Source organism: Dromiciops gliroides, chromosome 4 (genome assembly GCF_019393635.1).
Source record: "Dromiciops gliroides isolate mDroGli1 chromosome 4, mDroGli1.pri, whole genome shotgun sequence".
Classification (NCBI taxonomy): domain Eukaryota; kingdom Metazoa; phylum Chordata; class Mammalia; order Microbiotheria; family Microbiotheriidae; genus Dromiciops; species Dromiciops gliroides.
Window position 1 is genome coordinate 70,567,430 of NC_057864.1, and position 16,674 is coordinate 70,584,103.

Here is a 16,674-nt window from a genome sequence, read left to right on the forward strand (position 1 = left end):
GATCATGAGATTCTCCAACTGGAGTTAATTTTAATTCAGTTGACTTTAGAAATAAACAGTATGCCATATAGCATTTTGAGAAGGCAAGCTAGGCACCATGATGTTACAAAATTCTCAAAGGTGAGAATGCTTCAGCTGGAGCATGGGAAGGGGAAAAGGAAAAGAGATGTGGAAAAGCAGACCCATGGAGAAAGATGTGTGGCCACACTAAAAGCCAGGATTATTTCCCTATTTTAATTCATCAAACCTCCTGCTCATTATTTATTTCCAATTAATTTGGCAATTACTAACCCCTACTGCTTAGTGATATTCTAGTACTAGAAAGGTTTTTGTGAAAGCAAAACCATCCAACCAACCAACCAAGCACTCCTTAGCACTTTTGAAGGTTTTCAACTACCTTTCTCAAATGCAGACTTGGGCAACAAAGAAATTCAACTCTCCCCCAGCAGGTGACACAGCTTGATGTCATCCAGAAGATGTGTCTGTGTCATCTTTTGCAGGTAATGAGATAAGTGTATCATACCAGATAACAGTAATGGCTGCTATCTACCTCGAGAGAAGTATTAGGTACACTGTCTGTGGATCAGGACCCAATGTAATATGTGGCACTTATGGATAGGCCTAGTTCTTATCTTCCCTATCAAACAGTCTTCTACAGAGAGGTTCAGGGCAGCTAGGTGGCATAGTGGATAGAGCACTGGCCCTGAAATTAGGTGGATCTGAGTTTAAATCATATCTCAAACACTTACTAACCGTGTGACCCTGAGCAAGTCACTTAACCCCCATTGCCTTAAAACATCTGGGGCTGTCTCCAGTTGTCCTGATCCATATCTTGCCACTGGACCCAGATGGCTCTGGAGGAGAGAGCAGGATGTTGTTCAGTCATATCTGACTCTTTGTGACCCCTTTGGGCATTTTCTTTCTTTTTTTCTGGTCATTTCTTTCTCCAGCTCATTTTACAGATGGGGAAAGTGAGGCAGAGTTAAGTGACTTCTCCAGGATCAGCCAAGTAGTGTCTGAGGCCAGATTTGAACTCAGAAAAATGAGTCTTCCTGACTCTAAGCCCAGCACTTTATCCACTGTGCCACCTAGCTGACCACTGTGCCACCTGGCTGCTCTACTTTAATCACCTCCTTTGCACAAGGGACTGTTCTGTGTGCTAGAGAAACATCCACCCTTACTAAATCTATCCACTCCCTCAAAAACTAAAGTAACAGCCTGGCCTCAAGGAGCTTTTATTCTCCTACATAGATAAGCAAGTGCAAATGAAAAGTATACATAGAAAGTGAAACTAAATAATTTAGAGAAAGAGTTCTAAAGAAGAATGTGGGGGAAGAGAAGCAGGAGGTGGCATCCAATTTGTGTTTAGAAGACTGAGGTGAGAAAGAAGTGCCTTCTAGACAAGGCCAACCAGTGGTGCAAAAGCATGGTGGCTGGAGGATCCATTTGCTGCACACTCTCTCTCTGAGACTGCAGAAATGTGAAAACAACATATTCCTATGGAGCAGCAAGGAAGGGCTTTGACATCCAGGTCTTAACAAACGGGTTCATTTAACAGAGAGAATCACTTTGCCTGTAGTTTTGCGCTGGGTCACGTGCTCAAAGGCATCATTGATCTGTAAGAAAACAAGATCCCACAAGGTCACACAGGTATACATACATGCACAAACATTTTTTGCCTATTCAGTCCATGCAGTAGCAAAAGTATTGAGCTTGGGGGCAGCTAGGTGGCACAGTGGATAAAGCACTAGCCCTAGATTCAGGAAGATCTGAGTTCAAATCTGACCTCAGACATTTAACATTTACTAGCTGTGTGATCCTGGGCAAGTCACTTAACCCTCATTGCCCCACAAAAAAAAAATGTATTGAGCTCCATCTTCAGACTGGAAGATTCCTTTTATTTATTTGTGTGTGTGTGTGAGGCAATTGGGGTTAAGTGACTTGCCCAGGGTTGCACAGCTAGTAAGTGTTAAATGACTGAGGCCGGATTTGAACTCAGGTACTCCTGACTCCAGGGCTGGTGCTCTATCCACTGCACCACCTAGCTGCCCCTGGAAGATTCCTTTTAAAGTTACCTAGTCCAGGGCTTCTTAAACTTTTTCCAGCCAGGCATTTTTTACATGACCCCAGATATATAGGTATATAACAAAGCTTCTTAACCTTTTAGTGTTGCCAAATTTTTTGCCACCCTCACATTCAGTTAGGCTAACCCACATGGAGTCGTGACCCACAGTTTAAGAAGCTAGGATCTAAAACAAAAAGAAGAAGAAGAAGAAGCTAGGATCTAGTCAAACCCCATCATTTTATAGTTGAGGAAACTCAGACCCAGAATGTTAAAATGATTTACCCCATGTCACATAGGTAGTAAGTGGCAGAGTCAGGATTTGAACCTAGGTCCTTTGACTCCCTCCCAACTCCATCTCTCTTTCCACTAACTTTTTTCTTTGGTGAGGCAATTGGGGTTAAGTGACTTGCCCAGGGTCACACAGCTAGTAAGTGTTAAGTGTCTGAGGCTGGACCCGAACTCAGGTCCTCCTGACTCCAGGGCCAGTGCTCTATCCACTGCGCCACCTAGCTGCCCCCCCTCCACTAACTTCTAAAATAGTTGATCCCATAACACCTGCCACAAAGTCATAAGAAAACATTTTTCTTAAAAAAAAATTCCCTCAATACCAGCATTTTCTACCCCCTGCCTAAGACCACAAACTTAAATGATGAGTTCACTTTATATCTAATAAGCCCTGACAGGCAAAGGTTTTGGATGCTCTATGCTCTACTGTGATGCACGTTGAGTGTCAGAGTTTTTTGGAAGAAGAAGGCTCTGCAAAAAAAGGGGGGAGATCTAAATGAACCCTTGCCAGACTTGGAAACTTGTCAAAGATCTCTTCCAATCTGAGGGGGCTTCTGCCTCTTGGAGAACTTCCACTATAAGCAAATGGGATTCCCATCCTTGGAGACAGAAGACACTGAGATCCAGGCTAACCTAATGTCTGGCACAATTTAGAAAAGTCTTCTAAGCCCCAGGTGACTCTTAGCATGATTTTAATTCTAACTTTAATTTTATTTCTACTCTTACAAAGCTGCCCCAGGACAGGTTAAGTGAATTATCCAAAGTAAACAGACCAATAGGTGTATCAGAGACTGGCCAAGAATGTCTACCTTGGATCTCTTGAGTCTTAGCCTGGCCCTGTATCCATTCCATCACACTTGCCTCTCAGTTGATAGTGTTACATAAATAAAATATGAAAATTAGTATATAATATAATAATACAAGAACAATGACAACCAGTTGAAAATTACATTGTGCATTAACGTTTATAAAGCTCTCTATATCCATCCTCAAACTTCAGTCTCACAATAGTCCCAACAGGTAGAAATTACAGCTATTGTTATCACCGTCTTATCTATGGAGAAACTGAGGCTCAGATAAATTAAATGACCCACTCATGAACAGACAAAACATAAGCAAATGCCAAAGGGACAGAAAAATGAAAAGAAGAATATTTTGACACTTTGCTCCATCCTGTCCTCCTTATTTTTATTTATTTAATTATTATTTGGGACAGGCAACCAAAAAATTGTGGGAAGGTAAATATAATCTTCTTCACTGACAGGCCTCAAAAGAAATGGGGAGGGGCAGCTAGGTGGTGCAGTGGATAGAGCACCAGCCCTGGGTTCAGGAGGACCTGAGTTCAAATCTGGCCTTAGACACTTAACACTTTCTAGCTGTGTGACCCTGGGCAAGTCACTTAACCCTGATTGCCCCGCAAAAAAAAAAAAAAAGAAAGAAAGAAAGAAATGGAGAAACACACCTCTCCACAGTGAGGGAGAAAAGAGGAAAGCTGTCTCCCTGGGAAAAACGTGGGCCAGGAAGCTCACACAGCCAGCTTGGGGAGTCCAGATGATCTATCTCCATTTGAATAATCCCCCACTGGAAACACAATTTTAATTTGTAGTCACCAGAAGAGTTTTAGGTGGTTTTAAATAATGCCAGCCAAGTATTCCCAAAAAATGTTCTATAGCATATGCAAAACAGATTCACATTTGCAAGTTTATTAGAGATGTATGCACATAGTTACACTTTGGAGAAAGCTTAAAGCCACATAAATGGGACTGTGGGGGACTGAAAAAAAGAAGCTAACTGCCAACAAAATTAATTTCAGTGACTAATAGACTTATATCATCCCACGATCCCCAACATGATTTAGCATTCATTTCACAGAATCCCATTTTATGTCATCGAGTAGAACTTTGAAATGTGTTTTGAAAAACATCAAAGGTCAAAAGTCCCTTTTCCTCTGGGTAATCTGCTGGGGACAGACAACTGATAGAAGGTAAGGACCATAGAAGTAGGAATTGTTTCATTCTTGGTAATTGTGCTCCCAAGAATAACCTACCAACAGTGAACAATAAATACTGGCCAATTGATTTTTTTTATCACATTATTGTCTGTTTTTTACATTACTTGTTGAAGAGTACAGTATCAGCAACAGCACCAGAGAGAAAGACGGCCCAGTAGAATGAAAAGATTAATGGTTAAGGGAACTGAAGTCAAATTCTGCTTAGACATTTGCTATTTGTATGACCTTGGGCAAGTCACTTGACATGTTTGCCTCAGTTTCCTCACCTATCAAATGAAGGGTTAGACTACAGGGTCTCTAAGGTCACTGACAGCCCTAAATCTATGATTCTACATGGTAAATTACTTTCCCTAATACAGTTACCTTACTCCTGTTTCATGGCCTAGTAAGACAGAGTCTGTCCTTCAGAGCTTAGTCATCTTCTCACTCTCTGGGGTATCCATGCCCAGCACCTGGAGACTTCTGAGAATATCAATCTCCTTGGCTAGGCTACCCTGGAATACTGGTAAAAAAAAAAAAAAAAGCTTGCCCTCTGGCAGTCTATGAGGTATTATTCATTTAGCCTGGATTCTTTTTCCTTTCCATATTCCAAAAAAAAGAAAAAGAAAAGAAAGCTAAATTTAGACTTTTCCCTAACACATAGCACCCAGTGGTGTGGCACAGAGATGACTTCCTGGCCATTTGGAGGCCCAGGAGGCCTATCTCATCCTGCCCTTCCGCAAGTAGCCTCTCACCTCCTCCAGCTTAAAGACTCCTCCAATGTGTGGCCTGATGGATCCTTCCTGGCAGTACTGAAGAGCTGAGGACATGCACCTCGAGAAGACTGAGAAGTTCTCTTTCTGATATCGGGTCCAGTACACGCCCATGGCTGTCACATTCTTCACCAGGAGCAGGTTGGATGGGATAGACAGAATTGTTCCTCCTGCAAAGCCTATCACCACCATCCTGCCCTCCCAAGCCAGGCTAAAGGGGGTGGGGGGTGGAAGATACCAAGAAATGTTTTAATACAAAAAAGCAAAGTGCATCATTTCTGCCTCTAGAAATCCCAGTAGGCCACAAGAATTTGTTGTTCTTCATTTGTTTCAGTTGTGTCCAACTCTGTGACCCCATTTGGGGTTTTCTTGACAAAGATATGGTTTGCCATTTCCTTCTCCAGCTCATTTGACAGATGAGGAAACTGAGGCAAACAGGGTTAACTGACTTGCCCAGGGTCACAGAGCTAGTAACTATCTGAGGTCAGATTTGAACTCAGGTCTTCCCGACTCCATTCCCTGCCCTCTATTTACTTCACCACCTAGACTACAATAATAGCATTTAAAGATTTGCAAAGGGCTTTACATACATCATTTGATTTAATCCTCATAATATTTATAGATGACAAAAATCAAGACATAGAGAAGTGACTTACTCAGGGTGACAGTAATTACCTAATAGCAAGATTTGAACCCAGGTCTTCCTCACTCTGAGGCCAGTACTCTATCCAGCAGGACGCAAATGGTAACTCTTATTTGTGTTGGTTTACTAAGTGAAGCAAAGAAAAGGAAACCAGTGCATTTGGCATTAAGGATGAAAGGTAATCTGAGCCTTTAGGTGAACAAAGTCTTTCCTTCCTTAATTTTCCTCATTATGAATACCTGTCTATATAAGCATACCCCACATTAAGAAAATCCAATAGGGTCAGCTAGGTGGCACAGTGGATAGAGCACTGGCCCTGGAGTCAGGAGGACTCAGACACTTGGCAATAGCTGTGTGACCCTGGGCAAGTCACTTAAGTTCTTTCTTCCTCATCTGTAAAATGGGAGTGATAATAATAGCACATTCCTCTCACAGATATTTTGAGGATAAAATGAATTAATATTCACTTTGCAAACCTTAAAGCACTATTAAATATTATTTAGCCATTATTTAAGAGCCATATTATACATATTAATAGTTATTATTATGATGATTTGCATCTCTTGATGTTTTTCTTTCGAACCTCCCTTCTCACCCACCCACCTGCATTTCAGTGCTACAAATCCCTAAAGCAGAAATGTGCACCAGACAAAACAGGAAGTCAGAGCCAGAAGGAGAGGAATGGTCATCAGAAATTTTAGCCCGACCATTGATCAGCCTTGAGTTAAGAACCACAATTCTAAGCCCTCCCAAGAAGTGACTTTAATGTACCTGCGGAGGGCAGTGAGGCAAACATCTCCTCCCACAGCATCAATGACCACATCGACCCCCTGACCGCCTGTTAGTTTCTTCAGTTCCTCCTTCAGATTGCCCTGACTGTAATTCACAGCAGCCTTCGCCCCTCTCTGCAGTGCCAGCTTGCACTTCTCATCACTTCCAGCCGCTGCGATCACCTGCAAGAGGAAAGCAGGAAACCCGACTCTGAGATCACGCGGTATACCAGGGCTTCTTTTTTAGTTTGTTTGGTTGGTTTTTTTGTTTTGTTTTTGCGGGGCAGTGGGGGTTAAGTGACTTGCCCAGGGTCACACAGCTAGTAAGTGTCAAGTGTCTGAGGCCAGATTTGAACTCAGGTACTCCTGAATCCAGGGCTGGTGCTTTATCCACTGCGCCACCTAGCCGCCCCCGACCAGGGCTTCTTAAACTCTTTCCACTCCCAACCCTGTTTGTCCAACTTTTTACATGACCCTGGGTATATAGGTATATAAAAGAGATATACACCACTGCTAGGTTTATATCCCAAAGACATTCCCCCAAAAAAGAAAAAGACGGGGCAGCTAGGTGGTGCAGTGGATAGAGCACTGGCCCTGGATTCAGGAGGACCTGAGTGCAAATCTGGCCTCAGACACTTAATACTTACTAGCTGTGTGACCCTGGGCAAGTCACTTAGCCCCAATTGCCCAGCAAAAAAGAAAGAAAGAAAGAAAAAAGAAAAAGACCTATTTGTACAAAAATATTTAAAGCAGCTCTTTTTGTGGTGGCTAAGAATTGGAAATCAAAGAAATGTCCATCAATTGGGGAATGGCTAAACAATCTGTGGTATATGATTGTAATGGAATAGTATTGTTCTATTAGAAATGACAGGGGCAGCTAGGTGGCACAGTGGATAAAGCACCGGCCCTGGATTCAGGAGGACCTGAGTTCAAATCCAGCCTCAGACACTTGACACTTACCAGCTGTGTGACCCTGGGCAAGTAACTTAACCTTCATTGCCCCACAAAAAATAAAATTAAATAAAACAACAAGAAATGACAAGCAGAATAATTTCAGAAAAACCTGGAAAGACTTATATGAACTGATGTATAGTAAAATGAGCAAAACCAGAACATTGTGCACAGCGACAGCAATATTGTTGGATGAAGAATTACGAATGACTCAACCATTCTCAGGAATATAATGATCCAAAACAGTATGATGAAACAGTAGTATGATGAAACATACTATCCAAAGAAAGAACTGATATTAATTGAACACAGACTGAAGCATGCTATTTTCACTTTCATTTTTTTCTTTTGAGTTTTCTTATACAAAATGACTAATATGATAATATTTTATATAATTGCACATGTATGATCTATATGTGATTGTTTACTGCCTGGGGGTGAGGAGGGAGGGATAGGATTTGGAACTCAAAACTTTAAATTAAAATGTTTATTTAAATGTAAAAAAATATATAAAATAGGTACATATAACTTTTTACTGTTGCCAAATTTTTCACAACCCCTTCATTCAGTTAGCAATTCGATATGGGGTCACGGCCCACAGTTTAAGAAACTAGGCTCCATATGGACTGTTTGGTGGGAATGGAGATGTTTCACAAGGAGGAAAGAAGAATCAGGGAGGGACATGCCTTAAGGAGACGACTGTAATTAACTGACAGGCTAGAATTAGACTTGTTTTCCTTGGAAACAGAAGGCAGAACTATAAGCAATGGGTGGAAATTAAAAGGAGACAGGTTTAGACTTGGTGAAAAACTTCCTTAACAATTAGAGCTACCTACATGTGGAATAGGCTACCATGGGAGAGAAAGAGTTCTCCTGCCTCAGAGACTTTCAAACAAAACTGAAGGATAACTTGTTAGAACTTTTGATCAGGTGTGATGGGTTTGGGTTGGACCAAATCAGGGATTCTTAACCTGGGGTCCATGAAATGGCAAGGAGTCTGTGACTTTGGATAAGTTTTTTTTTTTTAATGACATCTTCATTTTTCACTCACCTCTAACTGAAATTTGGCATTTCCATCAATTATGATTTCTTTTGAAGACATTATCTACGGGGCAGCTGGGTGGCATAGTAGATAAAGCACTGGCCTTGAATTCAGGAGGACCTGAGTTCAAATCTGGCCTCAGACACTTGACACTTCCTAGCTGTGTGACCCTGGGCAAGTCACTTAACCCCAATTGCCTCTCAAAAAAAAAAAAAAGACAAGACATTATCCTCAGAAAGGGTTGCTAGTCTTTAGTCTTGTCTGATTCTGAGATAGGTGATCTTGTAGTTTTGCTATGAGCAGCATGGTAGCCCAGTAGCTATAGACCACTAAGCCTGGAGTCAAAAAGATTTGAGTTCAGATTTGACCTCTGACACTGGCTTAGTGACCCTGAGCAAATCACTTAACCATGTTTGCCTCTGTTTCCTCATCTGTAAAATGACTCTTTATTATCTTCAGGATCAAATATGAAACCTTCTGTTTGCCTTTTAAAGCCTCTTATAACCTGGTCCCTTCCTACCATTCTGAATTTCTTCCATTTTACTCCTCTCCAGCACTCTGTGATCCAGTGACCCTGGCCTCCTGGCTAGTCCCTATCTTGCCAGACATCCCCCAACTCTAAGCATTTTCCCTGTCTGTCCTTCATTCCTAGAAAGTTCTCCTTCCTCTTCTCTACCTCAAGATTCAGCTCAAGTCCTACCTTTGAGATGTGATCTTATGTTGTTTCTCTTCCTCCCCTGCCAATTCATACCCTCTTAAGATTACTGGTAGAGACAAGATGGAGGAGAGTAGCCAGCAAATCGCTTGAGCTCTCCTTCTGTTCCCTCAAAACAAACATTAAATCAAGCCTCTAGACAGATTCTGAAACTATAGAACCTGCAAAGAGACAGAGAGACACAGTCTTCCAACCAGAGATAATTTAGAAGACTTCAGGAAAGGTCAGTCTCACTTGGGCAACATGGAGAGGGTCGGGGGAAGTCAGCAGGAAGCTATGGGCCACAGCCAAGCAACTGAGGCCCCTGGATCCTGGCATCCTGGCTCAACAAGCTGGTGGTGCAGCAGGACAGTGGCAAAACTCACCTGCACCAGCCAGGAGGGCAGGTTGCCAGCTGGACGGCCATCCATAGGACAGATGTGACCAGGCCTACAGATCCCAGTGTGCAGCCAACAAGCCCAGGGAGGTAAGAAATCCTGAAGCCATAGAGGCCTCAGTGTAAAAAGCCAGTGACACAACCCCTATACCCAAGCACAAGAAGCTTGAAACAGGGACCCTGGTGACCCCAGAGCAGATCTCAACTTTAAAAAAAAAATAAGCTGAAGTATGAGTAAGAAACAAAAAAGAGGTCTCACCACTGAGAGCTTCTGTATCAACAGGGAAGAGGCAAGCACAAACTCAGATGAAGACAATACTCCCAAACTGCCTACATGTGAATCCTCAAGTGGGAAGATGAATTGGTCTCAAGACCAAAAAGCCTTTTTGGAAGAGCTCAAAAAGGATTTTAAAAATCAATCAAAGGGGCAGCTAGGTGGTGCAGTGGATAAAGCACCGGCCCTGGATTCAGGATGTTCCTGAGTTCAAATCCGGCCTCAGACACTTGACACTTACTGGCTGTGTGACCCTGGGCAAGTCACTTAACCCCCATTGCCCTGCAAAAAAAAAATCAATTGAAGGGTGGCTAGATGGCGCAGTGGATAGAGCACCGACCCTGGAGTCAGGAGTACCTGAGTTCAAATCCGGCCTCAGACACTTAACACTTACTAGCTGTGTGACCCTGGGCAAGTCACTTAACCCCAATTGCCTCACTAAAAAAAAAAAATCAATTGAGAGAAATGGGGAGAGAAATGAAAGCAACACAGGAAAATTATGAAAAAAGAATCGGCAGCTTGGAAAAGGAAGCACAAAGATTGACTGAAGAAAACAATTCCTTAAAAAATTTATCTGGCCAAATGGAAAAAAAGGTTCATAATCTCATTGAAGAAAACAATGCCTTAAAAATTAAAATCAGACAGTGGGAAGATAATGAATCCATGAGACACCAGGTATCAGTCAAGCAGAATCAAAAGAATGAAAAAATAGAAGAAAATGTGAAATACCTCATTGGAAAGACAACTGATCTGGAAAACAGATCCAGGAGAGACAATTTGAGAATCATTGGACTACCTGAAAGCCATGATCAGAAAGAGTCAGGGGGCAGCTAGGTGGCGCAGTGGATAGAGCACCGGCCCTGGAGTCAGGAGTACCTGGGTTCAAATCCGGCCTCAGACACTTCACACTTACTAGCTGTGTGACCCTGGGCAAGTCACTTAACCGTCATTGCCTCACCAAAAAAAAAATCTAGACAACATATTCCAGGAAATTATATAAGGAGAACTGCCCTGATATTATAGAATCAGAGGATAAAATCATCATTGAAAGAATCCACTGATCACCTCCTGAAAGAGACCCCAAAAGGAAAACTCCAAGGAATATTGTAGCCAAATTCCAGAATTATCAGGTGAAGGAGAAAATACTCCAAGCAGCCAGAAAGAAGCAATTTAAATATCATGGAGCCACAGTCAGGATTGCTCAGGACCTGGCAGCTTCAACATTAAAGGACTGCAAGGCTTGGAATATGATATTCCGGAAGGCAAAGGAGCTTGGAATGCAACTGAGAATCTATTTCCCAGCAAAAATGTGCATTTTCTTTCAGGGGAAAAGATGGACATTCAATGAAATTGGGGACTTTCAAGGTTTCCTGATGAAAAGACAAGATCTGAATAGAAAATTCAATCTTAACATACGACTCAAGAGAAGTTTAAAAAGGTAAATGGGGGGGGGGGGAGTTACTCAATAAGGTTAAACTGTTTACATCCCTACACGGGAAGATAATACTTAAAACTCTTGAGAACTGTGTATGTATTTGGCACACAGAAGGATTATACACAGAGTGTATAAATATAAACTGTCTTTAATGTGATGATATCAAGAAAATTAAGGGGTTAAAAAGGGAGTTTATGAGGAGAAGAGAAAAAGGGAGGTGGAATGGGGTGAATTATATCATACAAAGAGGTGAAAAAAACCTATTACAATAGAGGGAAAGAAGGGAGGGGTGAACATTTCACTCTCACTAGATTTGATTCAAAGAGGGAATAACATATATGTTCACTTGGATAAAGAAACAGCTTATTCTGTAGGGAAGTAAAAGGGTAAGGGGAAAGGGGGGACTGATAGCAGGGAGGGCAAAAGCAAGGGAGAAAAAGTTAAAGAAAAGGGAGGGGGTGATTAAAAAAGGGAGGGCAGATTGGGGGAGGCAGGTGTAAAGGCAAGATGTTGGTGAGGAGGAATAGGGTAAAAGAAGGGGGGAAAGTACAAAGAGGGTAAATAGAATGAAGGGGAATAGACAGCTAGTAATAATAACTGTGAATGTGAATGGGATGAACTCTGCCATAAAACAGAAGCAAATTGCAGAGTGGATTAAAAACCAGAATCCTACAATATGCTGTTTATAAGAAACACATTTGAAGCAGAGAGATACACACAGAGTAAAGGTAAAAGGCTGGAGCAGAATATATTATGCTTCAGCTAAAGTCAAAAAAGCAGGGGTAGCAATCCTTATCTCAGACAAAGCAAAGGCAAAAATAGATCCAATTAAAAGAGATAAGGAAGGAAACTACATCTTGCTAATAGCTACTATAGATAATGAAATAATATCAATATTAAACATGTCTGTACCAAGTGGTATAGCATCCAAATTCTTAGATGAGAAGTTAAATTAGTTACAAGAGGAAATAGACAGTAATACTATACTAGTGGGGAATCTGAATCTTCCCCTCTCAGAATTAGATATTAGAATCTAGCCACAAAATAAATAAGAAAGTGAAAGAGATGAATAGAATACTAGAAAAGTTAGACATGATAGATGTCTGGAGAAAGTTGAATGGGGATAGAAAGGAATATACCTTTTTCTCAGCAGTGCATGGCACATTCTCAAAAATTGGCCATGTATTAGGGCACAAAAACATCATAGTCAAATGTAGAAAAGCAGAAATAGTAAATGCATCCATCTCAGATCATGATACAATAAAAATTACATGTAATAAAGAGCCATGGAAAGGTAGACTGAAAATCAATTGAAAACTAAATAATTTCATTCTAAAGAATGGGTGGATCAAACAACAAATCATAGAAACAATCAATAACTTTATCCAAAAGAATGACAATAATGAGACAACAAACCAAAATCTATGGGATGCAGCCAAAGGAGTGCTGTGTGGAAATTTTATAGCTCTAAATGCTTACATGAATAAAAAAGAGAAAGAGATCAATGAATTGGGCATGAAACTTAAAAAGCTAGAAAAAGAACAAACTAGAAATCCCCAATTAAATACTAAATTAGAAATCCTAAAAATTAAAGGAGAAATTAATAAAATTGAAAGCAAGAAAACTAAAGAATTAATCAATAAAACCAAGAGCTGGTTTTATGAAAAAAACAATAAAATAGATAAACCACTGGTTAATTTGATTTAAAAAAAGAAAGAAGAAAACCAAATTACCAGTATCAAAAATGAGAGGGGTAATCTTACCACCAATGAAGTAGAAATTAAAGCAATAATTAGGAACTATTTTGCCCAACTGTATGCCAATAAATTTAACAATCTAAATGAAATGGATAAATATTTACAAAAATAAAAGCCCACGTTAACTGAAGAGGAACTAAAATCCTTAAATAAGACCATATTAGAAAAAGAAATTGAACAAGCCATTAATGAACTGCCTAAGAAAAATTCTCCAGGGCCAGATGGGTTTACAGGTGAATTCTACCAAACATTTAAAGGATAATTAATTCCAATATTATATAAATTATTTGGAAAAATAGGTGAAGAAGGAGTTCTACCAAATTCATTTTATGGCACAAATATGGTGGTGATACCAAAACCAGGTAGAGCAAAAACAGAGAAAGAAAATTATAGACCAATTTCCCTAATGAATATTGATGCTAAAATCTTAAATAAGATATTAGCAAGGAGATTACAGCAAGTGGTCACCAGGATAATACACTATGAGCAGGTGGGATTTATACCAGGAATGCAGGGCTGGTTCAACATTAGGAAAACTATTAACATAATCAACCACATCAATAAGAAAACTAACCAAAATCATATAATTATCTCAATAGATGCAGAGAAAGCTTTTGACAAAATACAGCACCCATTCCTAATAAAAACACTAGAGAGTTTAGGAATAGGTGGAGCTTTCCTTAAAATAATAAGCAGTATCTACCTAAAACCATCAGCAAGCATTATATGTAATGGAGATAAATTAGAGGCCTTCCCAATAAGATCAGGGGTGAAACAGGGATGTCCATTATCACCTCTATTATTTAATATTGTACTAGAAATGTTAGCTTTAGCAATCAGAGAAGAAAAAGGAATTAAAGGAATTACAATAGGCAAGGAGGAAACAAAACTATCACTCTTTGCAGATGATATGATGGTATACTTAGAGAATCCTAGAGAATCAACTCAAAAATTACTTGAAATGATTAACAACTTTAGCAAAGTAGCCGGATATAAAATAAATCCACATAAATCATCAGTATTTCTGTACATGACCAACAAAGTCCAGCAGCAAGAGTTAGAAAGAGAAATTTCATTTAAAGTAATGGTAGATAATATAAAATACTTGGGAGTCTACTTGCCAAGACAAACCCAGGAGCTATATGAACACAATTACAAAACACTTTTCACACAAATCAAATCAGATCTAAATAATTGGAAAGATGAATTGCTCATGGATAGGCTGAGCTAATATAATAAAAATGACAATTCTACCTAAATTAATTTACTTATTCAGTGCCATACCAATCAGACTACCTAAAAATTATTTTATAGAGCTAGAAAAAATAATAACAAAATTCATCTGGAAAAACAAAAAGTCAAGAATATCAAGGGAAATAGTGGGAAAAAATGCACAGGAAGGTGGGTTAGCTGTACCAAATTTGAAGCTCTACTATAAAGTGGCAGTCATCAAAACTCTCTGGTACTGGCTAAGAAACAGAGTGGAGGATCGATGGAATAGGCTAGGCATAGGAGACACAGTAGTAAATGACTGTAGTAATGTACTGTTTGATAAACCCAAAGACTCCAGCTTCTGGGATAGGAATTCAGTATTTGACAAAAACTGCTGGGAAAACTAGAAGATAGTATGGCAGAAATTAGGCATAGACCAACATCTTACACCTTATACTAAAATAAGGTCAAAATGGGTACATGACTTAGACATGAGGTGATACCATAGGTAAATTAGGAGAAGAAGAAATAGGCTACCTTTCAGATCTTTGGAAAGGAGAACAGTTTATGACCAAACAAGAAATAGAGAATATCATGAAATGCAAAATGGATGACTTTGATTACATTAAATTAAAAAGGTTTTGTACAAACAGAATCAATGCATCCAAAATTAGAATGGATGCAGAAAGCTGGGAAACAATTTTTATGGCCAGTATTTCTGATAAAGGCCTCATTTCTAAAATATATAGGGAACTAAATCAAATTTATCATAATCCAAGTCATTCCCCAGTTGAGAAGTGGTCAAAGGATACGAACAGGCAGTTTTCTGATGAAGAAATCAAAGCTATCTATTGCCATATGAAAAAATGCTCTAAATCACTATTGATGGGGGCAGCTAGGTGGTGCAGTAGATACAGAACCAGCCCTGGATTCAGGAGTACCTGAGTTCAAATCCGGCCTCAGACACTTGACACTTACTAGCTATGTGACCATGGGCAAGTAACTTAACCCCCATTGCCCCACAAAAAAAAAATCATTATTGATTAGAGAGATGCAAATTAAAACAACTCTAAGGTACCACCTGACACCTATCAGATTAGCTAATATGACAAAAAAGTAAAATAATAAATGTTGGAGAAGCTGTGGAAAAATTAGAACACTAATGCATTGTTGGTGGAGCTGTGAACTGATCAAACCATTCTGGAGAGCAATTTGGAATTATGCCCAAAGGGCTATAAAGCTGTGCATACCCTTTGACCCAGCAATGCCACTTTTGGGTCTTTTCCCCAAAGAGATCATAAAAAAGGGAAAAGGACCCACATGTACAAAAATATTTATAGCTGCTTTTTTTGTGGTAGCAAGGAATTGGAAATTAAGGGAATGCCCATCAAATGGGGAATGGCTGAACAAGTTGTGGTATATGAATGTAAAGGAATTCTATTGTGCTATAAGAAACAATGAGCAGGAAGCATTCAGAGAAACCTGGAAGGACTTTCATGAACTAATGATGAGTGAGATGAGCAGAACCAGAAGAACATTATACACAGTATCATCAACATTATGCGTTGATCAACTGTCATAGACTTGATTCTTTTCAGCAATACAGCGGTACAAGAAAGTTCCAAAGGACTCATGATGGAAAAGGCTCTCCAAATCCAGCAAAAAGAAAAAGGAACTGTGGAACATGGATGCTGATTGGACTGTACTATTTCTTTTATTTTTGGTGCTGTTGTTTTTATTTTTAGAGGTTTTTCCTTTTTGCTCTGATTCTTCTCTTATAACATGACTAATGCAGAAATATGTTTAATGTTATTATATATATGTTATAATGAAATATGTTTAATGTTTATATATATATATATATATGTATATATATATATATATATATATATATAAAACCTATATCAGATTACCTGCTGTCTAGGGGAGGGGGGGAGGGAGGGGAGGGAAGGAGAAAATTTTGAAATTGGAAATCTTATATAAACAAATGTTGAAAACTATCTCTACATGTAACTGGAAACTAATAAAATACTTTTATTTAAAAAAAAAAGAAGACAGAGCATTGTTGAATTGATTCACCCTCAGTTCAGGATAGGGAAAGAGCATAGCCAACATAAGTGTAATGATAATCTATTGAAAAAAACACCCTAATAAACTTCTGCCACATGATATTTGACCAAAAAAAAAAAAAGAAAGATTACCTCCCATTTATACTGTAGACATATTGTATGTACAGTTATTTATGTGTTTTCTCCCCCATTCAAATGTGAGCTCCATGAGAGAGGGGCCATATTTTTACCCTTCTTTGCATCTCTATAGCTTAGCACAATGCCTGGCATATGGTAAGGACTTAACAAATGCTTATGGGCTGACTGAATCCGACTTA

The 16,674-nt window shown here is 39.5% G+C and overlaps 1 protein-coding gene across 2 annotated transcripts in view; it reads right to left on the reverse strand.

Moving 5' to 3' along the window:
* Nucleotides 1-1,010: 1,010 nt before the first annotated feature.
* The window catches only part of LOC122755883 (quinone oxidoreductase-like protein 2), a 77,486-nt gene continuing 61,822 nt past the window's right edge, over nt 1,011-16,674 (reverse strand). For both annotated transcript variants that reach the window (XM_044004810.1, XM_044004809.1), the window contains 3 exons: nt 6,528-6,709; nt 5,096-5,324; nt 1,011-1,616 (listed from right to left, as the gene is read on the reverse strand). In XM_044004810.1, the coding sequence (XP_043860745.1) occupies nt 1,548-1,616; nt 5,096-5,324; nt 6,528-6,709 (480 nt within the window). In that variant the 3' untranslated portion in view covers nt 1,011-1,547. The remainder of the gene's footprint in view (nt 1,617-5,095; nt 5,325-6,527; nt 6,710-16,674) is intronic.